The 26,785-nt window shown below is 40.6% G+C and overlaps 1 protein-coding gene across 1 annotated transcript in view; it reads left to right on the top strand.

Annotated features, from left to right (window-relative positions):
• Nucleotides 1-1,526: 1,526 nt before the first annotated feature.
• The window catches only part of PDE3A (phosphodiesterase 3A, cGMP-inhibited), a 95,315-nt gene continuing 70,056 nt past the window's right edge, over nt 1,527-26,785 (top strand). The window contains exon 1 of the mRNA XM_009879660.1: nt 1,527-1,574. Coding sequence (XP_009877962.1) covers nt 1,527-1,574 — 48 coding nt within the window. The remainder of the gene's footprint in view (nt 1,575-26,785) is intronic.

Raw genomic sequence — 26,785 nt, forward strand, 5'->3', positions numbered from 1 at the left:
ATCAGGTTAAAAAAAAATGGTGTGACATTTCTGGTCCCATTTGTCTCCCTTTATGGGGGGTAGGTAATCATAAGTAATAAAGAAAGGAGAGAGAAGAAAGAAAGGATGAGTAGCAACAGTTGATGGAGAAGATAAAGATTTCATATAAGATGTTTGTGGCTTTCTTCATTTTTTGAAGTAGTTTTAATCTCTTGTGCTGAGGTGAGTGTTTTGGAAGCACCCTCTGCAATAAGCATAGGCTGTAAATCTCGTTTGCCTACCTATGACCTGGGAGAAGGCATTTCCTTTGGGAAAGAATGTTGGGAAAAGAAGAGAAAGAAAATGTTAGTGACTGTAAGTCATTACATGTCACATTAACCCTCCTCTCTCTCATTCACATATTTTTATATTTGCATTAAGCTATGCTCATATGAGTAAGAAAAAGCATTACCCAGAAGAGATCCTTGAGTAGCTGTAAAAAAAAGGCCAGCTCCCAGGCTGGAACACATGCCGGCTGAGCGATCAGAGACAGGATTATCAGCGGCGGCTGCCTTGTGTGCTGCCTTGTGCTGTGCCTGGGCACTCCCTGGTGTTTTCCAGGGTTTTATACGGAGGTGTGAGGGATAGCTTTATTGTCAGCAGTTCACATTTGCCCATAATCTTCAGCTACATAAAACAGTAATAAAGCCTACTGGGTATTCTCTCTCCTCTTTTTTTTTATCCCCCCACCATGACATGTATGGAAAGAGCTGCTGTGTGCAAATTTTATGTTGCTTAAAGAAAGAGTGAGTGCCTGTGTTAGCATGCAGTTATGAAGTACGGTAGCAAAAGATGGGAGAAGACAAATTACTTTTTCTGGAGTCCATCTGTACCATCCAATGTCTGACCACTTGTCTCACAACGCAGTCTCCTGTAGGGTTGCTGGAAGCTGAATTTGGGCTATAATTAATGCTTGCCTTCCTTTAACTTGAGGAGCTGTATACTATCACAAATCTTCATTTCCACAAGAACTCATTATCTCAAAACTGTCTCTCTCTTCACTTTCATCTGCAGTGTAATGACCCCAACCTGTTTTGCTTCAGAGGATATACCTCTACTTTTTTATTACACTGAGAATAATTCAGTGGTGAGACAGAATTAAAGCTGTTGCTTTCATGCCTCGTATAAAACATGCATTGCTATTTCACCAAATGTCCTATGGTTTTGGTAATGTCCTTGTTGATATATCAGCTCTCCTTTTGCCAGGTCAGTATTAAACATTTGGCTAAAGCGGAATCTATGGCAGTGGGAATTTTACTGGCCTGAGCAGTATTGTGACGCTAGATGTGTTTTGGCTCTGAATGTAAAGGTGCAAAGTTACAGTACCAACTCCCAAGTCTTCTCACCCTATTATAAAGCTAAGAGCTGTGTGAAATAAATCATAAAAGCAAACCTTTTTTTTTTTTTTCCAAAGAAAATGTGTAATAGATATAAAAGCCTGAATGTTTCAATTAAAGCTAATGAGTGCAATTTCTCACTTACCCATACTTTTCTTTGTTTTCCAGCTCATGGGGCATTCTGAATGGGATCACAAACGAGGACCCAGGGGCTCACAGGTCAGTTTCTCAGTATTTTGTGTTTCGCTTTGGCTTTTTGTAAGTTTGAGGTATTCAAGCAAGTCTTCCATCTGAGATTGGCAGAGTCGTTCGTTTTGTTAATATTTGCAGGATTGAATCAATAGAAAAAAGCATAAAACCGTGACAGCTTTCATTAATATAATTTTTGAGCTGTAATCCAAACAGTTGATCCAGACAGAGCTGAGTCATACAACATACAACTTGTCTTTCAGTAGCAGAAAGGTGGATTAGATGTATTGAGAAAGCATTTCTTACTCAGCTGTCTCCATGAGGATATCAAAGGAATGCAATTTCAAATAATGTGGATGTTTTGTGGTGGGTTTTGGTGTTTGTTTTTTTTTTAAACCTGAAAAACTTGTAAAACTTGGATGGCCCTCTGGCCTCATTCAATAATAAAGGGATTACTGGTGTTAGAATGGTGTGGGGAGGTGCAGGAAAGCCATGTGTAGCTACTGGTTTGCTCTTGACACATCGCTGAAAGGAAGTTATGCCAGTAGTGTTAATGGCATCACGTTGATACATTTTTAAATTAACTATAGAATTAGAGTTGCTGCAAAGGAGTCATTGCTACCAATATTGATGTTCAGGAATTTTCCTTCTTGGGAAAAGCAGTCTTTCCCATCTAGTGTTGAAATTATATAAATACATTATTAGGGCTCTGGTATTTCGGAATTGCTTTTCCTTCAGGTGAAGGTTTTTTATACAAATGTGAACATCTATGTCTAAATCTATAAGAAACAGGCTGTGGAGCTGCATGTTTGCAACCTTAATCTCGTTAGGGTAGTTCCTAGCCTAACCTTCATACTGCCCCTTGCAAAAATCACTGGAGTACCTGCCTTTTTAATGAGGAAATATCATATGTTAATCAGGAAGCTGCTATTTATTTTAATAGACAAGATTTACTATTTTTAGTAAAATTTTTAGTAAAATTTTTAGCAAAATTCAGTTACTAAGTTTTGCTTTTTTGTCCTTATTGTTGCAGAATTCTACTTTTTTTTTCCTGAAGTTTTCTAAGCATCTGTCTTGCATCTCATTTCAAAACCATCTAGAAATTTGCAGGAAATTCAGTATCTCGTTAAACAGTTTAAGATGGCTTGCAAGTCTGATTTTTTCAGGTGGCAGTCTGTCATTTCAAAAAGATAAAAAAAAAACAGAAAGCAAGCTAGTGTTCAGTGGAAACTGAGGAATTTCAGAAATCAGGGAAATCCTATCCAGGAAGGGGAGACCTGTTCAGTGCATAATCTCTTCTGCCTCTTCTGATGTGCTAGTTGATCTTGTTGTGTTCTTCTGGTCCAAAGAGTGGAACGTAAAGTGGACTCTTCTAAACTGTGGAGGGGAAGGCAGTCGATTAGAGGACTCTTAAGGTGGCTTACACTCCTTAAACTTTTCTACCATTATTGCAAATCTTCATCTAATTTTTGTCTGCGTATGAAAATGTGGGTAGTCTCTTGTATGCTCTGAACCATGCCCTTCAGTCCCAATGGTTTGCCTGTGGTGCTGATGGGAGTGTATATAAAGTTATGAAGTCTGCACTTGTGTTGCATCAGAGACGGAGGCCTAAGTCTTGTCACAGAATCACAGAATGATTAGGGTTGGAAGGGACCTCTGGAGATCATCTAGTCCAACCCCTCTGCCAGAGCAGGGTCACCTACAGCAGGTTGCACAGGACAGCGTCCAGGTGGGTTTTGAATGTCTCCAGAGTGGAAGACTCCACAACCTCTCTGGGCAGCCTGTTCCAGTGCTCCACTACCCTCAAAGTAAAGAAGTTCCTCCTCATGTTAAGATGGAACTTCCTATGTTCAAGCTTGTGCCCGTTACCCCTAGTCCTATCACTGGGCACCACTGAAAAAAGACTGCTCCCATCCACCTGGCATCCTCCCTTTAAGTATTTGTAAGCATTAATATGATCCCCCGTCAATCTTCTTTTCTCTAGACTAAAGAGACCCAAGTCCCTAAGCCTTTCCTCCTATGAGAGATGTTTCAATCCCCTAATCATCTTTGTAGCCCGTTGCTGGACCCTCTCCAGCAGATCCCTGTCCTTCTTGAACTGGGGAGCCCAGAACTGGATGCAGTACTCCAGATGCGGCCTCACTAGGGCAGAATAGAGGGGGAGGATGACCACCCTCGACCTGCTGGCCACACTCTTCTTGATGCACCCCAGGATGCCATTCGCCTTCTTGGCCGCCAGGGCACATTGCTGCCTCATGGACATCCTGTTGTCCACCAGGACTCCCAGGTCCCTTTCCACAGGGAAAAGGTCTAAGTCCTCATGCATGATACATCCTGTTGGCTGTGTGCCTCCATGCTTGAAGGATTTTTTTTGTTGCCGGCTAGCCATTTTTGAAGGTTTACAGGTAGCCAGTAAGAAATGTCAGAGAAGAGGATTTAGGTGGAAGGTAAGTGGTATCAGTCTGGTCCAAATAGATTTTGAATTAAAAGGTAAAACACATGAAGTTGACTATCAAAAAAAGTGTCTTGCTGCAGGAAATTGGAATTGAGATGTTTAATACTTCCCTTTTGAGTTTTCTGAAAAATTAACTCACAGGATGAAATAGTTTCCAAAGAATTTTTTAATTATTTGTTTTCATAAGGCTATGGTGTCTTCCAAGGAGGGTTCCAGGGAAATTAAGGTATTGCCTGGTTTCTCTCTTTAGCCCCTTCCTGAGAATAAGGAGGGCTTGCATGCAGAGTTCCTGTGGGCATTAACTCGGTTGCTGCAAATGCCCATCTATATGGAGTACAAGTAAAACCATTTGTTGGGTACTCCTAGGGAAGGTGGTACTTGGCAAAATGAGGTAACTGGGTACTAAACACACATACAAAATTATCTGGGTTTCAGTAGAGGCTGAGGAGGAGATAGTTGTAAGAAGATAACTCTATATAAATTTAACATTTTTCTCTCTTTTTCTGAGAATGGTTTTGTTCCTTCCCTCTGTGATGTTTTAGATACTCCACCACCATTTCATATTTTTTTAAAAAGGGGGGTAAGGATAAGTTCAGTGGAATTCTCTGCAGGTCACCCTGCAGTCATTTGAACCTTTCCTGAAGAATATTGTTAAATTATTAAGAACATTATTAAAGAAAACTATGTATCAGATTTCCATGTAGAAGACTCCTGCTGATTATTTTTTTCTTAGGCAGAATGTCTTTTAATTATTTTTTTTTAACAAAATAAGTAAAATTACTTCACCCCCTGAGAGCACATTCCTCCAAAACATGATAAAATCTGCAGATGTAGGATTTCCTTGGCAGAGCAGTGGTGTGTTTCCTCCTAAATCCATCTAAAAAGAAATGCATAATTTTGATCAAGTTCATCCTCTCATATTTCATTTGTGCTGTGTACAGGTGTTCTGCAAAGCTTCTAGAAAGCTAATTATTATAAATCTTGGAAGAACCTTGTAAAACTAACAGTCAGCATGCACCACGGAAATGTTAAATGATCTTGAATAGGATAGGAAAAGCCAATGATGCAAGCTCTCTGATTATTGTGTGATATCCTAGTGCCCAGTCACAAGAAGCAAGGAAGAAAAGTTTCGTTACAGGGAAGAAAATAAGCATTGGTTATTGCACTATAGCCTCAGACTCTCTCTTTTACATGGCTCTGAAAACTGTCTTTGGTAGGAATAATGTTAAACTGATTTTGACTGGTTCCTTGAAAGGTTAGGAGAAGTTTAGGAGGATCTGATTTTTGCATGTAGTATAAAAGACCTGTTTTATGATTTTGTGATTCAGTTGTATCGTTGCCAGTTTGCATCTTTAATAAATGTACCTTTTGTTAAACAAGGTCTTGCTTAAAAATTGAGGCAAGCAATCTGTTAGGTATGCTCCTCCGTCAAATGCAATGCATCAGTTGTTTAAAGATGAAGTGGCAATTGCCTGCAGGATCTGCCACACGGTAGCTTATGGTGTTTCCCTAGATCTGCAGGGCTTTCCTCCAGCAGAGAAACAGAACTTGGGAGGGGAGGTCTTTCGTGGCCAGTGGTAGCCTGTGCTGCTTGGACAAGCAGCGAAAGGGGGAAAAAAAGGGATTAGGCTTGTGTTATTGGGAGCCAATTTATTCGTCTTCCACAATCTTTTAATTCTTATGAAGTAAAGTGAAGAAAGTGGGAATATAGATCATAGGAAGCGACCTGCGTGTATGAATATTAGCAATGTCACTTGAGAGAAAAGGAGGTAGAACTACTAGTTTACCAAAAAATATAAAACTAAAATCCACATATAAACTCATAAAATTATTCTACCAAGACTCATTAAACAAAATTCTAATTCTGTAAAAATTTTTTTAGGAACTAGTAGTTTTTTTATGGTATGTTGAAACATGAAAGGAAACTACTACAGTGCATGTCATACTTCTTAATGACCCACTTGGAAAATATGTTCCTTTTCTGTTTGTGGGAGTTAAATGCAAAGTGAAGTAGTTACAGGTAGTGATGGATGTCAAATGAAATACACTGAGGCATATGGGAATTTCTGTTTGCAGGAGCTTGTCTCCTGGTAAGCATCTGCAATTCAATAAAATGTAAATGGGACAAGTAAAAAGCTGTCTTTACAATATTTAACTTGCTCCTGCCTTCCACACCAACACTGCACTCACTTTTTTATAGATTACATGCACATATATATGTGTATGTATCTGTGAACATTGTAGGATTCCTTTGCTTTTAGAATAATTTTGCTATTAAGGCTGCTGTTATTAGAGTGAATTATAGGTTGCCTTGAAAAGAGCAATGAGTTCCTGCCTACCTACTTCTGTTTTGGTGTTTCTTTTTCTTTTTTTGATCACTGAAGATAACACTTCTGTTGTAAATGCTTTATGCAGAGAATTTACTCTCTGGATTTGATGTTAAGCAGAAAGTGCAAAGTGAATTTCATTATGTTCCATGCTTAATTTTCAAAATTAATACAGGTTAGGATTTAGGCAGGAAGCTTCAAAATTGAGTTCCAAGTTAAAGAATTCCTAAATGTTTAGGAATGTTTAACCCACCTAAAGAAAACTCTCTCTCAAATAACACATGCAGTCTGTAAAACCACATCATCTCACTCATGTGAGGGAAAAATATTCATACCCATTTCTAGTATCAGTACATCCTACAAGAAAATGTGACTAGCAGAATTCATCCTTGGCATATTATTCCTCTGCAGAAAAAAATATGCAAACTGTATTTTAATTAGTCTACTAGAACATAATACTTGATACTTCTAAGGTATTTCAGGTGGGACCCATGGCACGCATTGTGCACACATTTTTACGAGGGACCTTGAATGTGTGGGAGTTGTTTGTTGCTCTGTCATCAAGCCTTGTTTGGCTTGCTGAAGATGTAGGCGTAGCCCCAGGAGTCGGTGGAATCGAGCGATCGTTCCTCCAACATTATAAAAGGATGATAATCAGGAGAGAAACACAGAGGTCCAGTGTTTTTAATTCTTTTTAAATATAAAAGCTCGCAATTATATATCTGAGGTGCTGCGTTTTACCCCTCCAGTTCCTAAGCAACAGCTATTTTCAGATTGAGTGCGTCTGGTGTTGTCTACCTACTTCATGCTTTTGCGAGGTAATTCGTCAGTGAAAGCTGGGCTTTTCACTGTCTCGCCTGATACCTTTTGTCATGGCACTCTAAGGAGCCGGATGCTTTAGAGAAACGGGAGAAGCTTGGGTGTAAGCGGTCTTAACCTTGCAGCTTGCAAAAACTTCTGTACATCGGGGAGCTCTGCCGTCTACAGCAATGAAGCACACGAGTCAGAAATAAGGTTCTTGGCACTGATTTGGGAGAAGCCTTTTCCTCGAGTGTGGAAAAACCTCTAGAGCAGATTCAAAATCATGAGCCGGAAATCTCTGTACTTGCTGAAGCGTAGATGGGAGTCGATTCCCGCTACTGACCAGGTACTGTGCTCCGGTGAATCTGTTGTGTCACTGTCTTCCCTTGCAATGCCCCTGTGAAGAGATTTATGGTGATTTAATGGTGGTGGTTGGGGTCCTCTGCATACAGTGAGAACCAGCTGATCATTACTTGTCGTTTCCGTGATGAATAGCGCAAAATGTTGGTAAAGCTGATTTTGCAAGAGCATATGCTTGTGAATGTGGAGGTGCCATGACAGCCCACTAATGCAGACTTAAGTAACCGACAGAATCTTCCTGTCTCAAAAATGGGACTTTTTGAAAGGTTTTAGGAGTATTGTAAACTGAGTGGCTAAGGAAAAGTGTAGTCTACTGCTGATGGGTTCCTCGGTGCATGTCTCTGTTGCATTTCATATCTTACATGTGTTTATCTATTTGTGAAATCACTGATTACAAGTAGATGTAATGCATTGGCAGAAACTCAGCTTTTTCAGCATCATCTTGGTTGATGCATCATTTCAAGTATGCGGACAAGGATGAGAGTAAAGCAGATGGAAAAGATGTAGACCAGATGTAATGTAAAAATTGTGCAATGCTGTTTGGAGCAAGAATCGTCAGTGTAAGTAGGACTGAGATGTGATGAATGGGAGTACGATTAGTACATTTCCTACTTCTTGCTCCAGGCACTCAAGGGTTCCGTGAAATTTTTTTCAATGGCTTGCTTGGGATGTAAAGACACGAAAAGAAATAATTCTAGTAATAATATCAAAAGGAAAGTGGAAGTAGTATCTTATTACGTGTTCCAACTCAGTTTTCGGTTTATAAAGCAGTTGATTATGAAGGAATGCCTTTGTTAGTGGGAAAGAGGCAACGTGGGAGAAAATTCTTCAACAGGAAGGAGGGTGGACTACAAAAATACTTCCCAGTTTTTGAGAAGGATCCTCCTGTACACTTTTCATTGAGAGAGGGAAGGGCAGATTACATGCCATATTTATAGAGTTGCAGATTTTAAAGCTGAATTGGACCACTGTGAAAATCCAGAGATCTCAGACACACTAGTAGTCAAAAAATACCATGCTGTCACATCAGGCCCATGTTTTCTGGTTAAATAAGAATATGCCTTTAAAATAGATCCGGTCTTAATGTAAAGGCTTCAAGTGAATAATAATTCACGATATTCTCTGATAAAGTTTTTCTGGTTTTTAAATGTTGTGGGTTTTTAACATCATGCCTTCTCATTTGACTTTTTAGAATTTAAATCTCCCACCATATCAATTTGCTACACCTTTGAAGGCCGAATTTAAAAAGTCTTCTTTCAGAATTTTTTTTTCCTGATTCTTTTTCCTAATTCTACTACTTTGGTTTTCTATCGTTTAAACTAGCTAAAATATTCACAATAAAAATAATAAGGCATTGTTAACGAATACAATTTCATTTTATTGAAATTGAATTGAATTGATCTAGTTCAATCAGGCACTCTTAAATCTCCTGGTAAAAGAGGGGTAAATAAATGCTCTGTTATGAAGTGAGTCATTTGTCATCTTGTTTCTGTTAAGAAGATGTTGAGACACTAATGTTGTTTCAAAGGAAACCTGTATTTCAGCCTTGCTTTTCCAGTGGTTCCTTTTCCTTACAATCACTCTAACCCTGACATTGCATTGCATCATACTGTGTTACAGGGTGATATGTCTGGGAAAAATAAGTATTACTTACGTAGGTGTGAGGCGTGCTTGACTGATCCTTTCCATCATCAGCCCCTCAACACCTCTGGAGGGTTTTAAAAGATAAAAGGAAATTTCCCTGGCCCATTTAGTGCTTTGGGAGAAGTGACACTCAGTGACTGATGCACATAGATGGAGTTGACTTGAGCGTAGTGTGAATCTGTAAGGATTGTTTGAAGGTAAACTAAGGGAAGGAAGATGATGTTCAGCTTCTAACCCACAGATATTTCTCTAGCTGTTTGTACTGCTCCTTACAGTGGGTGGAGTGGGGCTGCTCTGCTTGTTCTCCCCCTTGCTCAACAGTGCCTCATAGGAAAATGCAGTTACTGTGCAAGATGACAACCACAACAAGGCAACTCTTGAGCATTTTAGGCTGACCCTGTTCACATTGTTATCATACAAAAATAATAGCTCTGCATTTTGGTGCAAATTCATTATTTAGTCTTTAAAGGGATGCACTAGCTTGCTATGTTCTAGGTTAACCTTCAGGAAAAGATATTACATTTTGATAGGTACATAGTAACCTCATAGGTTATTTCTCTGTTCAGAGGAGATGAAAGATATTTATGTTAACAAATGACAATGCCTCTCCAAACTGGTTTACTGTATTACCACTTCTTTTTTTCTTTTTAAGGCTAAAGGAAGGAAATAAAATGGAATTCAGAAAGTGGGATTTTTGTCTTGATCTTGTTTCTACTTTAAAATAATACGGCAGGTATGACTTTTAAGGACATGGGAGCTGTAAGTCCACAGTGAAGTCTGATACTCTATTTGAACATACTTTCTATCTTTTAAAAGTCATTAAGTTATTTTTATTCCTCATTTTACATACTTTACATCAAACTGAATGAAACCCACAACGGTTTAGGCAAGGGTGAACAGACTGAGAAGTAGGGGTAGAGAAAAAAACAAGAGTAGTTACGATTGCTATAAACAATATTGTTGGGGGGGGGGGGGGTGTTATATAATTTTATTTTTGATCTTTTGAGCATCATTTATGCTCACAGATACTACATCACAGAAGTCTCCATGGTTTCCAGGGTCTGATATGACAAAGGAATTTTTTGTATGGTTGTTGGCTTTCTGTGTGTGTGAAAGAGTGAGGAAAATGGGTTTGAGTGTGAACCCTGACTTGGATCTTTTTGGTTTCAGTTGATCAGAAACGTCTTTTTATATGTGTGAGAGCTTTATTCTGCGGCCATTTTACATGGGTAAATTTAAGCAAAATGGTGATGAAGTATATATTGTGTATTAGCCTCTATTCAGCAAGCTGTAGTATCTCTTTGTGGTTGAACCGTAGAATTGTAGAATGGTTTATGTTGGAAGGGACCTTAAAGATTATCTAGTTCCAACCCCACTGCCATGGGCAGGGACACCTTCCACTAGACCAGGTTGCTCAAAGCCCCATCCAACCTGGCTTTGAATATTTCCAGGGATGGGACACCCACAACTTCCCTGGGCAATTTGTTCCAGTGCCTCACCACCCTCAGAGCGAAAAATGTCTTCCTAATATCTGTTCTAAATCTATTGCCTTCCAGTTTGAAGCCATTACCCCTTGTTCTATCACTACATGCCCTTGTGAAAAGGCCCTCGCCAGCTTTCTTGTAGGCAGCCTTCAGATACTGGAAAGCTGCTATAAGGTCTCCCTGGAGCATTCTATTCTCCAGGCTGAACAACCCCAACGCTCTCAGCCTGTCCTCATAGGGGAGGTGCTCCAGCCCTCTGATCATCTTTCTGGCCCTTCTTCTCTGGACCCACTCCAACAGATCCATGTCCTTCTTATGTTGAGGGCTCCAGAGCTGGATGCAGTACTCCAGGTGGTGTTTCACAAGAGCAGAGTAGAGGGGCAGAATTGCCTCCCTTGACTTGCTGGCCATGCCTTCTTTTGATGCAGCCCAGGATATGGTTGGCCTTCTGGGCTGCAAACACACATTGCTGTCTCATGTAGACCTTCTCATCAACCAACACCCCCAAGTCCTTCTCCTCAGGGCTGCTCTCAATCCATTCTCCGCCCAGCCTGTATTTGTGCTTGGGATTGCCCTGACCCATGTGCAGGACCTTGCACTTGGCCTTGTTCATCTTCATGAGGTTCATATGGGCCCAGTGCCAATACTGACCCCTGAAGAACACCAGTCGTCACTGGTTTCCATTTGAACATTGAGCTGTTGACCGCAACTCTTTGTGTGCGACCATCTGGTGAATTCCTTATCCACCAAGTCATCCATCTATCAAATCTGTGTCTCTCCAATTTAGAGAAATATTCACTGTAAGGATGTTGAGTATTTCCCTCTGCCTTTAATTCCCTGTGGATTTCATGAGCCGTAGTCTTTGAGTATAAGTTGTATTTGATACCAGTCCTAAGACAGGAAGAATCTTCTTGCATTAGCCCATGATGTAAACTTTTCATTGTTTCATTGATAACTGTGAATTTAAAAACAGGAACTAGATTGATACAACAATATAAAACACAAATAACACAATAATTGATATACAGATTTATATAGCCATAGATTGTTCAAAGGAATGTAATGTGTAGGTAAACGAATGAATCAGTAATATTTCTTTAGCTAGAAATGCATGCTTATAGCAGTGTAAACAATGGTAATGCTTTCTGTACCATTAAGTCACCAGTTTAGATTTGGATGGATTTGTGTAAAACCCATGAAATGATGCCTCTCTTACCTGCCAGTGTTTTACAGCACAGCTATGCCTAAGGCAGTTTGCATGTACGGTGCAATATCCTGTTCCTTACCACAGATCCGGTAGACAGGAGACCCTCCCATAGCCTATAAACAGCAAATAAACTGCTTCCAACATGACTTGAGTCATAACTCTCTGAAATGACAAATAAAGGGATATTCCAAGAGAGCTTGATATAACTACATCATGCAGCCACCATATTTTCAGTGTGTTGGTGTATGAAGTAATTCTGATGGATGCATTACACCAGATTTGTCAGGATTGGGAACTGTTTTCACTGAGTTTGGGTTGGTTTTTTTTATTAACGGCTTACTTAGCCACAGACCTTTTTGCTAGTTACATCTTGCCATTCTGCTCTGAATTGTTCTCACTCATAACCCCTACACATCCATGAAGATGGATATGTCATATCTGATATTGTTATGAGAAAGCTGGAGTTCCTGTGCTTTATTTTTCTCTCAGATGTCCGTTTAATCCAGTTTTCTTTGCTGCTCTCCATCTGCCCCTGCATCCAGCAGCCTGACAGCAGCATGGCACTGCTGACTGTCTTTGGCCAGAGCCAGCTTCACTGGGAACTTCATGCTGAAGAAGCACAAGCCTCTGCAAGACAGCAGTTCTTACATCTCGACAACAGGCATGAATGCATCAGTACAGATGTTTGTGTAGGGGAGAGCCACAGTGGAGGCTGGCTTACAAGCAGGACAGTATCAGGGACCTGGATTTCATCAGCCTTCAGTGCAGCAAGGATTCTTGGTGCATGCCTCCTTTCCGTGCAAAGGTCATGAAGCTCTTCATAGAGAAGGTGATGAAGCAATGGTTATGGGTGAGGAGGCCTCGGAGCCATCCGTGTGGGACTGTGTAGGTCTCCCTGGCTCACAGATAGCCTAAGGATTAGGAAAATGTGCAATAGAGCCAGGGTGAGGTGGAGACAAAAAGTTCCTTCTCCTTTCAAGTCCCTGGTGGGTTGTGCCTGGTTATTCCTTTTGCACAACCTGTCTCCCAGGCAGGCTACATCATGTGGTGGGAGCCACGCTCACCGTGGCACCACCACCACCACAGCACATGGTGTCTTGAGGAGGTTTCAATGGCATCAGACTAATAAACACACACACACACACACACACACAACCAATGGAGAGGCAATGCAAGCCAAGGTGGAGGTAATGCACTACCCTGTGTCATTGCATTTACTTAGAATCAGTGTGCACCCTCAGTCAGTTAGATGGGCCGCAGGAGCAGCAGTGCGAGTGGCCACAGGAGCTCAGCAGAAGCCCCCAGCTTCCCTTGTATCTCCAGCTTATCCAAATCCATGCACCCAGGTGTTACAGCCTCTTCAGTCATATCTCATCTCTGTCCCTACCTTCACATTAGAAAGGCTCATGGGGAATACGTGCCTGAAGCAGAGTTCCTGCTGGGACATGTCACAACAGTGATCCTTGCATCTAACCCAATCCCTCTTATTATACCTGAAAACGGTTAAAAAAAAAAAAAAATCCTGTTAAGTATGCTTTTGTGGTTTTCCACAGTTATTCATTGTTAATAAAATCTTACATTATCCTTTTGTTCAGCAAACAAGTTTTCAGAGATTTAGTGGCAGAGCAGAAATTTGTGGAGTTTGGGATGTTACGAGAAAGAGGCCTCATGGGAGAGTTGTGGCTTGGTTGGAATATGGCACTGGGGCAGGAGAATTGCTTTTGCACAGCAGGAAAGGTGTAGAAAGCTGAGATTGGGATTAAGAAATTATCTATAAAATACTTCTTTGCTTTCTAATGCAGCAAATGAATGATGTAATGCAGAAAGCTATCTCAAAGAAATAATCTGCCTCAGATTTGGCCTTGCTTCTCTGAGAAGTGAGGAGCTGAGCCACAGGCACTAGCTGCAACTGTGGGACCATTTCTGTTTGTCCCCCAGGCTTTCTACCCTGCTGCTCTAATGAATGTGTGGGAGGGAGACAGGGTGGTAATGAGCTTGGCATCGGAGAGAAACCACTCTTGCTTGCTGATGTACCACCACCACTGCTCAGGAGATGATGATAGAGGTTCTGTAGGTGGTCAGGATTTTCAGGATGTGCATTTAAGCCATGGAACAAATGTTTCCAAAGTACAACAGAAAGCAGTTCATTTCAGAAGGATCAGCACCAGACACGTATATTTGTTGTCTTGCATGGCTTTGGCCAGGCAAGAGCTGGGGCAGGCAATCTCAGTGCTGTGCATCCTTCCATACTGGCAAATGGCAATAAAATGTCCATAGTGATAAGTGTGATAGAGACATTGCAATAAATGCTGATGTAGAGCTGGAAGAGGCTAGAAGCTGGGAGGACAATAGACAGAATATGTCGTATTGGCAGTTGTGGCACAGATGATACAGGTAAACCTTATGCAACCTCCCATATCCATCACTTGTAGGATGGAGAAAAACCTTCTAAATTATGTCAGCCACTCTGTGAATCACCTTTTCTGTCAACTGCTGTATCCCAAAATGATTGGCAGTGGGACAGGAGTGGATTGGAAGCTTGACAATGCCAACCCTCTTCTTAAGACTCGGTCACCCTGTTATGTCAATATTCTTCATAGCTAAGCAGGAGCTCAACACGGATTTCCAGAAATATTGCCTTCTTGAAAACCTTTCTCTACTGTTAATCCTCCCAGGTTTGTAGTGCAAGTCTTGCTGCTAGTCAGGCAGTCCAGTTGTGTGACATAGAACAGAAGCTTGCTGATGATACTCAACTTAAATTCTATTTTACCTTAATCAGTGGGCAAGTTCCAGTTCAGGAATGTTGCAATTTGTAGGATTGTAGGACATCAGATGCTTAGGACATCAGTTATACTTGTTTGTTGGATTTAGGGGGATTTGAGATTTATTGGCATCTGACAATTAAAGTTGCTTGTTACCTTTAAGTACCCATAGAGAAATTTGTAGACTTTCAGAGAGTGTAATCTGCTGAAATTCAAATCCTCTGCTTTAGCACAAGCTAAAACCATCTGCAGGTTTTCAGGTTGCAAATTCTTCTAATTGCCAAAATTTTGGCATCCATATGCCAGTCTATGAAACAAAAACTAAATGGAGAATGTTCTGAGTCCAGAGTGGTGTACCTCAAAGAGGGTAGTAGTTAATGATGAGTAAAACAGTGTCCCTCAATCTTCTGGAAATGACTATGTTGGATAAAATTTTTCAAATACAGGCTAACAGTTGCAAGGAGAAATGTCAGTGCAAGCGTTTAAAGTTTCACAAAACTATAAGCAACTGAAAACAGGCTCTTATGAAGGGAAGCGATGGCCAACATAATAATGGGCGATACAGCTAGCTTCCTTGTAATGAAAAAACCTACACCATTAAAATTATATAGCACTGTGGCTTTTGTGATTATAAAAGACTAAATTTAGGGTGGTTGCAACTATTAAATGCTGAGAGTTGTGCCACAAGGTTTTCTTTTAATTTCCAATAACAGCTTAAATTTAACTTATTCCGTATGTGTGTTTCAGGTATTTGTTGCCTTCCAAGCAAATTATTGAACACAACCATTATAAATTTTTGGTTTCCTTGTTTCAGAGATGAACCCAATTATGGAATTAACATGATTAACGTACTTAATTTTTTACTGTGCAGTGATTATGCCTAGTCTTCAGCCAGGATGCTTCCACTGCTATGTTAATAGTAGCATTGCTAGAGGATGTGGGCTGCTCTAACTTTCCTTACTGAGTTTCCACATTGCTGTTAGTGTCAGAAGATGTCTTCAGTAATGAAGACAAAATGAATTGACTGATTTCACTCTATAATGGAAACTTTGGTTTAGAAGCATTTTTATTAATTCTGGGGTTTGGGGTTTTTTTTTTCCCTGTGCTTCATGTCCATACTGGGGAAGACATATACGCTGTAGATGCTGCTCTCCGTGATATTTTTAAAGAATAAATAAGTGAAAGTATTTCCTATTGTTCCTTCTTTACAAGAACACACGCTGAACTCTCTAGTAGCTCATTTTATGAGTTTCCCAGTGGAAAAGCTCACAGCTGATCGACTCCGTTCTCAACAGCAGATGTTCTTTTTCTGCTTCACTTTAGTAGTGAGCCATAATTTTGTTCTGTGTCTGATGGATCAGTGTTCAAAATTTCAAAATGAATTATTGGAGCAACCTCCTGGGATTTTTGACTAAGCCAGAGCTGGAGTAAATCTTAAAGTCAAGTCATAAAAAAGAAAATTTCATGTTGGGTTGGTTTTTACAGATCAAAGGTTCATTGTGTAATGGGTCTACATTGCTCAATTTTCAATTCCTGAATAACCTTGAATGTTACAAGAGCAGTATGAATTCTTGCAGTCCATAAAGGAAGTCTGGAGATTATCAGACCTGAATCTAGAGTTCATAATTGTTGAGTTATTGGGCTTTATGCAGGACTAAAAAGGCTACTTGGTACAGTGAATAGACAAGCCCCTAGAGGAAAGGTAGAGGCATCAGTTATCGAACTGCAAAAGAAAGAAAAAAAAAAAAACCCAACCCCACCCCCCAAAAAGCATGAAAAAGCTATCTTTATTAATGACTCGGATGATGGACAGAGTGTACCCTCAGCAAATTTGCAGATGATACAGAGCTGGGAGGAGTGACTGCTACACTAAATGGCTGTGCTGCCATTCAGAGGGACCTCGACAGGCTGGAGAAATGGGCCAAGAGGAATCTTACGAAGTTCAACAGAGGTAAATACAAAGTCCGCACCCAGGAAGGAGTAACTGCATGCACCAGTACAGGCTAGGGACTAACTGGCTGGGGATTCCCTTGACAGTGAAAGATCTTGAGGGTCCTGGTGGACTCCAAGTTGAATGTGAGCCAGTAATGTGTCTTTATGGTAGTGAAAGCCAACAGCATCCTGGACTGCATTGGGCAGAGCATTGCCAACAGGCTGAGGGAGGTGATCCTTCTCAGCTCAGCACTGGCAAGACACATCTGGACTGCTGGGTACAGATCTGTGCTCCCCAATACAACAGAGGCACAGAAATACTGGAGTCTGTCCAACAAAGGACCACAAAGGTGATTAAGGGACTGTCATGAGGAGAGGCTGAGAGAGCTGGGACTATTCAGCCTGGAAGGGAGAAGGCTCAGAGGGTTCTCATCAATGTGTGCAAATACCCGATGGGAGGGAGTAAAGGAGATGAAGTGATACTCTTCTCAGTGGTGCCCAGTGACTGGACAAAAGGCAGTGGGTACACACTGAAATACAGGAATTCATATTTGAAAATAAGAAAGAACTTGTTTACTGTGAGGGTGACTGAGCAGTGGAACAGGTTACCCAGAGAGGTTGTGGAGCTTTCATCCTCAGACATGCTCAAAACCCAACTGGATACAGTCCTGAGCAGCCTGCTTTAGCTGACAGTGCTTTGATCAGGGGAGTTGGACTGGACAATCTCCAGATGTCCCTTCCTACCCTCAACCCTTCTGTGGTTCTATGTCCCGTGTCATTGTGAATGATAAGGTTCCACAGGGCACTGTTACTTCCCCTAAAATACAGGAAGTTTTTTTTCTCAGTGAATTTAGCAGCTAAAAGCTGTGATGAGGTGCATTAGTGCTACCAGATACTTGTCTCTACTAATATTCATATATTTGCTGGAAAGCAGAATTGCCAAAAAGGTCCTGCTCAGGGCGTGGTGCCCAGCATACCATTCTGTGGCGCTTCCAGATCATAATGCCTTAACTGATGTCCTTCCCGTTTCTGGATGATGCTGGTAAAAAGCCTGGAAAAAAGTCCAGAGAGAAAGTGAATGGGGTCTTTTTCTACTAATTCTTTGCAGCTCACGGGGAGGGTGAGGGACACAGCGTTAGTGATCTTATCCTGCTTGTTGAGGTGTGGAAGCAGAAGGTGAGCTTGTAGAGTAGTAAAGACTCGTCCTCTCTCCATCTCAGCCCCATCGAGTAGCTGGAAGACACATGGCAGTAGCAGATGTTTGCCTTTTCATTTTCACTACACCTCCCCCGACACGCACACAAAATTGAGAGGAGGGAAAAAAAAGCTATAGATGGAGAAGGGGAACCAGAAAAAAAATCTTTCCAAACAGAGCTGGAGCTTTATTAAAAAACAGCTACCAAGTTAGTGATTTAAAACATATAATCCCTTTTCAGTCCACATGGATAGTATTTTGGTAGAAACCCAGATAACCTTTCTTTCTGTTTCCAGTAACTTTGCTTCTGAAGCACAAGAGCTCACTTCTCTAAAAATGAGAAGCTGTCACCTATTAATGCTGTCTATTATTCTTCTGGTATGTAACAGACAAACAATTTGAAATTTTCTGTCATGTATGGTTTTGGAAGTTCATATGCTGTTCTCACACACATGCCCTCAGCTTCAGAGTAAACCCCACACATACGGCATTTTCAGTTTTCGCATCCAGGATAGGGGGACCTGAATCTTCAAAGTTAGGTGATGGATATGATAGAAATGCAGAATGGCAGTAAGCTTTTTGTGTGTCATATTATCACGGACCAATTTTTATAGGTGTCTAAAAATAATAACTCTCTGCATGTAGAGATTGTGTTTTAGGACTCCTGGAGGGTTTTATGTGCTCGCTTCTTTTAAATTAACAGTTGGAGCTGAGTGAACAATCTGTGAATAATTATTTTATATTAAGTTCTTCATTAAGATGCAGAAAAGGAAGGGGGGGTAGCTGACAAGAGAAGCTGTAGTAGTACTTTCTATTCCTTACAACTCTGTGGGATGCAAAAATGACAAATAGCTGAAGTCCGTGATTAGGGTCTTAAAGGATCAACGTTGCCTTTGAGACAGTTCTATCTCAGAATGGCAATTGTTGCTGGGAGTTTGGTGTGGTTGCATTCTCATCACAGAAACAGCCCCTGGACAAAATCACACTGTAGATTTTGACTCATTTCTGTCCAGATAGGAGTTTTTGTACGTGTCATTTCTGTGTGTAGCTGCCACCTCTTGTCTTACAAACAGAGACCAGCTTTTTTTTTTTTTTGAGCTATTACTAATATTAGCATTGATGATAGGTACAGCTTGATGTTGGTGGAGGAGCAACACAAGACACAGTGGCTCCTTCATCAAAGGACACAGTGCAGATGGACAGTGGTACATCAGCATCTCAGTTGTGATAAACCCCCAGCATGCTTAGGCTATAGGAGGAAAGGACGTGCTGTGCAGTGAGTGTTTTTTACTGAAGAGCAAGTAGAGCATGGAAAAGGAAGAAAAGTAGAAGCTGAAATGGAATTGCCTTAAGAGAGGTATGAGTAAGGTACACGGTCTTGTCCTGTAATAGACACATGTTCTGGAGTAGATCTCACAGTCTCTTGACATGGGGTATCCCATTGGCTTTGGGACTGGACAGACAGTACCTTTCTTTCAAGATTGTGATGTCCCTTCTTCACACACACAGACCCCCCCCAACACGAAGTCTTAGAGTGGGAAGAAGAAACTGGAAAAGTTATGCAACTGGGCAGTGAATTCCTGAGATGCTTAAGGTCCTAGGGATGTGCTATTTTTGTTGCTGCAGGCATTTAAAAAAATGTACTTCCAACATTTTGTTTTGGAATTATTGCTGGAGTTCTGAAGTCCAGGAATTTTTAGCAAGTCCTCACCATGGGAGCAGAAAGAAACAAATCCAAGATATTTTAATATGGCACACACACATAGTTTTATTGTTGCCAAAGGGAAGTGCTCTACTTAAATGTCAAGACGTTAGCAACAGCTGACTTGAGAGAAATGATGTGGTGATCACAGTCCCGTTTCTAATGGTCACCTGTCTTTCACTGAAAACTACCTCAGTCTTTCAGTGTTTGGGAGGCATTTATTGTGTAATGGATTTGTAACCTGCCTGCACTCTGCTCATTTCTTCAAGTTGGGCTTGTCAGGGTCCTTGTAGTAGGGTAGGTGGACCTTCCTTTGTCAACATCTCATTTGTGTGTTCTAGAGGGAACCACTTGAGGTGGTAATCACATAAAGGCACAGCACAATTTCTGGGTTAGACTTTTCTTCTGGTGATACTTGGAAGTGCGCCTCCTGTTTCTCTTTCACTAGAAATTGGTGTCTCTTTATCTCAGCTGTCTTTGCTGGGGAGCTAGATAAGCATTACTACTTTAACTGGTATGGTTCTTCCCGTCATGGCACTTGATCTCATTTGGAGTACTTTTCTGTGTTTTTCTCTCACTTGCCTGATCATCCCTCCCAGGATGAAGCTAACTAGTTAGAACCTTTCCCCCTCATATCCCCTGCCATGTTGGAGTAACACTGATGACATCAAAGGACCTTTTTGGCTGTTATCGTGAAATTGGAATTTAATTTGATCTTGTCTGTAGGTTTCTCACACTACCATAAAATCTTTTATGGGTATTGATCCTGGGCCTGTTTTAAATGCATTTTTTTTAGCTCAGTAATACATGATTGTTATCTTTCAAGATATTACTTCAGGGACCCCAGCCTGACTGCTTCCCCCATTCAGTTGTCATGCCTGTCCAGTCCTTTATGAAAATTGGTGTGTACTACTGGCATCCCAAACAGACGTTTTCAGCTGACCAGAGTGTATGTCAGCACTTACTAACTCTTCTTCACTTCCACATTTAATTATATTCTTTTGTATGCTCAATTTACTGTATTAGGGCCTGTATCCCTTTTTTTTTTTTCCTGCAGAAAAGTTTGAATGCCTCTTAACTTTACTTTTTGACTCATCGGAAGCCTAGTACAGAGATCTCAGACCCGTGCTTCCTCCTAATTCATTTCTAGATTCCTCTCAGGCCTCCTTTGTATCATCTTTGGTTCTGTGTAGGCCTTTGAATCCAAGCAAAGCTGCCTTACCCTTGCCAACCTTTTTTTTTCCTTTTGCAGTGTTTCTAATATGGAACTTTTCCCATCCACAAAATGCAGTCTGGATTCTCAGTATTTAAACCTTAATCCCTACAATGCCCATTGCTTTGATCTTTGAAAAATGCTCTCTTCATTTAAGGCTAAATCTTCAAATTGTTCTCATTATTCCTGTCCATCTGTTACTACTTTTAACAATTTGATCTGCTCTCATTAGAGCCTATCTATACCTTTCAGTTTTTATCCTATATCTAAACTTAACTCTTTTACTGTGCCATTTTATGTAACCTAGTGACTTTCTCAAAACCAGGAAAACAAAAGATGACTCTCTCAATCTTCTTTATAACTTCATTCTGTTTCTGCTGATCTTTAGTATTTGTCCGTAAGTTTTTTTTCTATTCAGAAATTTTTTTCATTTTAGTTGATATTATGTTTTATAAGCCAAGTCCTATGGCCTTTATACTACAACATCTATTATCCTACATGAGAATATTCATAATTTACAGACCAAAAGTTGGCTCTTGTATTACTATAACTTAATTTTGTTTTTTACTCGGGTGACAGAAAATGCCTATCTCTGCAACAGTACTTTCACAGAAACATTATAACAGATGATGTGACCATGTTTTTACAGTTTTCTGCATTTTTTTGGCTTGCCACCCAGAGAACAAAGTGAATTTGGCATTGCTATTTCAGTTTATAAAAATACATTTTTTGTCTATGTAATGTAATTTGACTTTATTTGCCTTCTTTCTGTTAAAAAGCCACTAACCAGTGACATTTTATTTTATTGTATCTTATTATTATATCATAGTTCATTAACGAGAATGAACTGTTTAAAAGTACAGGGAGGGTGCAGTTATAAATAGGAGTAGGTGATGAAAACTGAAAATCTGAGGCAGGATTGCCACTGTGTCGAGGGGGATGGAATAGGCTGCCCTGTGTATAATGTGCTCTGGGTGCCTTAGCGGGGTGTAGCCTGATTTCTAAATTCCTGGCAGCCAGAAATATTGCTCAGTGAGAATTGCCATCCAGGTGATGCCTTAATTTGTTATGTCTGTGTGAGGATATTATATTAACATCAAGCAAGATTTTTGCATAAGTGAAAGAAGATGACTCACTGCCTTCTACTTTATGCCAGCATCTAGAATATAGTTGGTACCAATGTATCCAGATTTCTTTTGTGCACTGAGTATGCTGGGGGGGGGATAGCAGCCCAGTTTGTGGGTTTCTGCTGCCACACACACACCAGAGCGCTTGCTGCGTACTCAGTTTTCAAAAAGAAACTTGGCAGAAAACTGCCCTGTCCTGTGTCAGAGGATTCATCTCTTCAGCTGCTACTACTCCACACAGGTTTGCTTTCTGGGCTCAGTAATTGTCAGAAGACTTCTCAATTATTAACATGGATGAATGCATTGTGAGAACTTGACGTCAGCATTTGCCTCATGTTGTCCACTTCGTGACTCTGTGGTTAAAGTTTTGAGGCCACATGCAAATCTCTTGCTGGTGTTCTGTGCTAGCTTTCCTGATGGAAGAGACAAGATCTTTTTCCATGCTCCATGTTTGATGCACTGTAGAAGGAAGAAGTAGGAGGGAATTGGCAGTATTTACATTTGAGTTAACAAGCAAGGATGATTCTTCCAATGCTTCCTCCTGCTAGCAAGAGAGTGCTATATAATCCCTTCATAAACCTAATCCAAGCTCTACCTTACTGTTACTTCACTTCCCCCCACCCCACCCCAAGTTCTCCTCTAGTAGTAAATAACAGGTTTTTAATAAAATAAACACTGTTGGAGTGAGTCTGGAGGAGGGCCACAATAATATCAGAGGGCTGGAGCACCTCTCCTATGAAAACAGGCTGAGAGAGCTGGGGCTGTTCAGCCTGGAGAAGGGAAGGCTCCAGGTAGACCTTATGGCAGCGTTCCAGTACTTAAAGGGGGCCTACAGGAAAGATGGAGAGGGACTCTTTATCAGGGAGTGTAGTGGTAGGACAAGGGGTAATGGTTTTAAACTGAAGGATGATAGATTTAGATTAGATGTTAGGAGGAAATTCTTTTCTGTGAGGGTGGTGAGGCACTGGAACAGGTTGCCAAGAGAAGTTGTGGATGCCCCATCCCTGGAGGTATTCAAGGCCAGGCTGGATGGGGCTTTGAGTAACCTGGTCTAGTGGAAGGTGTCCCTGCCTGTGTCAGGGGGGTTGGAACTGGATGATCTTCAAGGTCCCTTCCAACTCTAACCATTCTATGTTTCTATGAATTTCCTACCTATACTTATGTCCATCCTGTTTGTTACAGCCCAACATTGCTCTGTAGCATAAACCAGCCCCCTCTCTAAAGTGCTAGCCATCAGTCTGCTACATTAGATAGGGTTTGCTTTTTCTAGTCTGCCCACAGGTTATTTTCTTCCTTCATAGATTCTTAGAATCATTTAGGTTGGAAAACACCTTTAAGGTCATTGAGTCCAACCATTAACCTAGCTCTGCCAAGTCCTCCACTAAATCACGTCCTCAAGTGCCACATCTACACGTCTTTTAAATACCTCCAGGGATGGTGACTCAACCACTTCCCTGGGCAGCCTGTTCCAATGCTTGATAACTCTTTCACTGAAGGAATTTTTCCTAATATCCGATCTAAACCTCCCCTGGCACAAATTGAGGATGTTTCCTCTTGCCTTATCCTTAAAAGGCTCTTCTCTGCATTTGTTGCAGTTAGGTAGAATATAACTTTCTTCATAGAGTGGATATAAATTAGTCCACCTCGGTATCTGATTAAAAGAAAGAACATAGACCAGGTATAAATCTATTTTTTAATCTTCTTGTAAAGCACAAGGCATTTAGTTCAACTTCAAAGCATAAAGTTTTTCCTCTATGTAGTATTCCAAGAGACATCTAATCTGTGCCTCGTTCGGTGGTATAAATGTTCCCTGTGCCTAGTGAAAAGGCTTTTTTCTGCTTTATCTAAGTATTATGTTTTCTTGTGACTGCATCACATCAATGCCTTATATTTGTTCTTCAATTGAATAGTGAACATGATCTTCACTGTCTAAAACGAAGAATCTTTGAATTTGGGCTGATTAAAAGCTCTTACTGCTAGTCCCCAGGGCTATAGCCTTTAGCTGCATTACTGAATTTTGTCCATTTCTACCACTCCACCCCTCATCCAGTTTTTTGTTATAATGTCCCAGTTCTCTGTTGTGTGGGAAGTCTCTTTAAACGCTGTTGTCAGCCCGTGTCATTTGCTGACTGTACTTCTTGTGAAGCGTCACTGATACGAACATTAATTATGACCTTTCCTAAGACTGACCCAGCCTTTGAGAAGCTCAAAAAATGATCTCTCTGTGGTCCACACTGACACGTCCTCACAGGTGATTCCTCAGATTTGTTGTCACTAATTTCCTCAGCAGCAGCAGCAGCCAGACTAGCAGTTTCTGGTATCGGTAACAGAAGCACTGCAACTGTGAAAAAAAATAGTGTGTGATGGCAGTGGGGAAGAGGTTGAGGGGACTCACACTGAGTCTGTCTCTGCTGTCTGGAGGACTGTAGTGATAGAAGTGGGTGTCATTCAACTGCATACAGGTTAAGTTCTTTAGGGACTAATAGTAGAAACGTGTGGTCCAGACTGGCAGGTTGACTTGCTGTATGTTGTGTGTATGATGAGCAAAGAGCAAGGCAGAGGCTGAGCAAAATGGATTTAGTGAACCATTTGTGTAATGTATGAATAGTGAAGAGTGGTAACGTTCTTGGATATTTTGAGTACAAGAACTCTTTAATTATGATATATATATGTGTATGATAATTAGCAAATAGAAAAGGGATATAAAGTTGGCCAAACTGCAAAAGAAAGTAGCATTGTGCTACATTGTGCATTTTGTAATTTTTCAGAGATTTCAGAGAAAAATGGAAGAGGAAGAATCCTAGTCCTAAAGAGCAAGAACTGAGTTTTCAGGGCCTTTTCCCCCCTTGAAGTTGTATTTCATTTAGTTATATGAATAAAATAGTTGAAGAAAAAGGCAAGGGGAATATTCTGTCTTGCACAAAAGGACAGAAAAGCAGAAGTCTTCTGCAGGGCAAATAGTTGTAGAGATGTAGTAAATTGTCAGTCTGTCCCCTAGATTACCTAATGTATTGGAGAGGAATCTACTGCTTAGATGCAATGAAGAATTGCATTTTATTGGTTTATTTTTCTTACTAGAACATTGGCATCAGCCTTGTTATCAGGAACTTACCCTCTTGCTTTGCTAGGATGTCCTTTATTTTCTCTGTCTAGTGTATAAAGGGAAAGCAGGCGACTGAGAAATTGGGCATCTTCAATTCTCAACTACTGAATGACACAAATCATGACTGCAGTGAAATAATTGTAGTTCTGTGTAACACTAAACAAGTTGGGAACCTGCATTAGGAAGTGTTTCCCACCAAGTTATGTGTGGTGATATGGGAGCTGGTAGTGTCAGATACAAAGTCCTTCTTTTGGCAGATGTTCTTCAAGGCATTTCTTGCAGCGGCTCAGCAAGAGAGTGACAGTACTTTATGCTTGTGATGTCAGATGACCTCATATCCTAAGAGCCCATAACATACACTTTATGCATCTAAGGTAGGATGTTAGATCCCATCCCTTTCTCAAATGTCTGAGTTGTCAGATATTGCAGGATGAATCTAGCAGTTCAGCACAGCTTTTTCTGCTCCACTGTCAAGCTGGAGTTTCTTCAGATTTGCACTTTTTGGGAATAACGTTTTAAATAATATATTTGCCATAGGTATACGGATAGAGCGTATGTGTAGGCATGTGGGAGGGATGTGGGTGTATGCTGCATTTAATAAGCCATCTTATATAATGCAAAAAATATTTTAAAACATGAGGAAATGTGTCATGTCTTTCTTACAAAAATCTTGTTTCTGTTGTTTATTATTCAGATCCGATATATCAGACAAATCTGCTCTGGAGAGCCAATTACAGCTTTGGTGCATATTGTGCTTGGTTGTTCGGTTCCAGAACTGGCCATAGAGAAAACAGAAGCAGCATCTGTGCAGAGCCTGTATTTTCAGCTCTGGAAATTACTTCCTGACCATGAAACATGTCTGCACTGCAGGATTTTAAAACAAATTCTTATTTGTTATTTGCTCCCTGATAATCTGTCCTGGGGAGAAGTGCAGATAGGTCTGCGGCTCCAGATCTTCTGGCTCTCCGGCTAGTTGCATGACTCCTTTCTTAGTTTGAGGAGTTTTCTGAGGAGTAATGAGTTTTGTCATTTTTTTTCAGTGGTTCATTTTCTGTTGATTGAATCATTTCATTATCTTTCAGAAGGCAAGGCAGAAAGTACTAATCCTAGGGAAGAACAACTGTTTCCTTTTGGAGCATGGAGTGAGTACTGATGAAAGAGGGCAGCTAGGCAGCACTCCTCGTGTAAATGTAATCATTTAGGTTTAGATGGCTTGCAATTACAGCTTAACCTAAATGGGTTGCTCTACAGGCAGAGAATCTAATTAAACCTAATTAGTCAGTAATTTATGTTTCACATCCTAGATTAACCCCAATTCCCTAACCCCTATCACTAACGTAAATCTGCTCAGAATTAGCTGGATAACAGAGGGTAGGGACTGGCTGGCCAGACCAGGTAACTACTGACCTTGTATTGAAGCCTTTCCTTTGGAAGTCACACCAACCATCACCTCTCATCAAAACTGATGGTCATGTAAAGGAGTCTTGCCAGAATTGAAATACATTTGGCTTTTATTTTGCGTTCAGACTTAGTTAAGGGCGGCCAAGAGGTTTCAGCTGTTCCAGCAGAAAGCTTCTGAAGGATGGACAGGAAGAGGGGTACCACATTATTAGCTTTATTTCTGTAAAATACTGCCAATGTATAAAAAGAGAAGGTGATATGCCAGACATTTTGTATCTGTTAGACTGTTATAAATAACTGATGATGTTTCTTGCCAAGAATACTTTGTTGAGACTAGAGCATTTTTTAGCCTGTTCAGGTAATTTTTTCAGTTGCTGTGTGTTGGAGTTTGTTGACATACGTAGGAGCATCCAATACTTTCAAGAGTTCTCATTAATTGTGGATTAGCATGTATCTGTAATTATTCTCCTGATTACTTCCCTGATTGAGTGTAAAAATGAATAATATACTTGGTAGCATTCACGTACA

The sequence above is a fragment of the Charadrius vociferus genome, unplaced genomic scaffold, assembly GCF_000708025.1.
Source record: "Charadrius vociferus isolate BGI_N301 unplaced genomic scaffold, ASM70802v2 scaffold90, whole genome shotgun sequence".
Classification (NCBI taxonomy): domain Eukaryota; kingdom Metazoa; phylum Chordata; class Aves; order Charadriiformes; family Charadriidae; genus Charadrius; species Charadrius vociferus.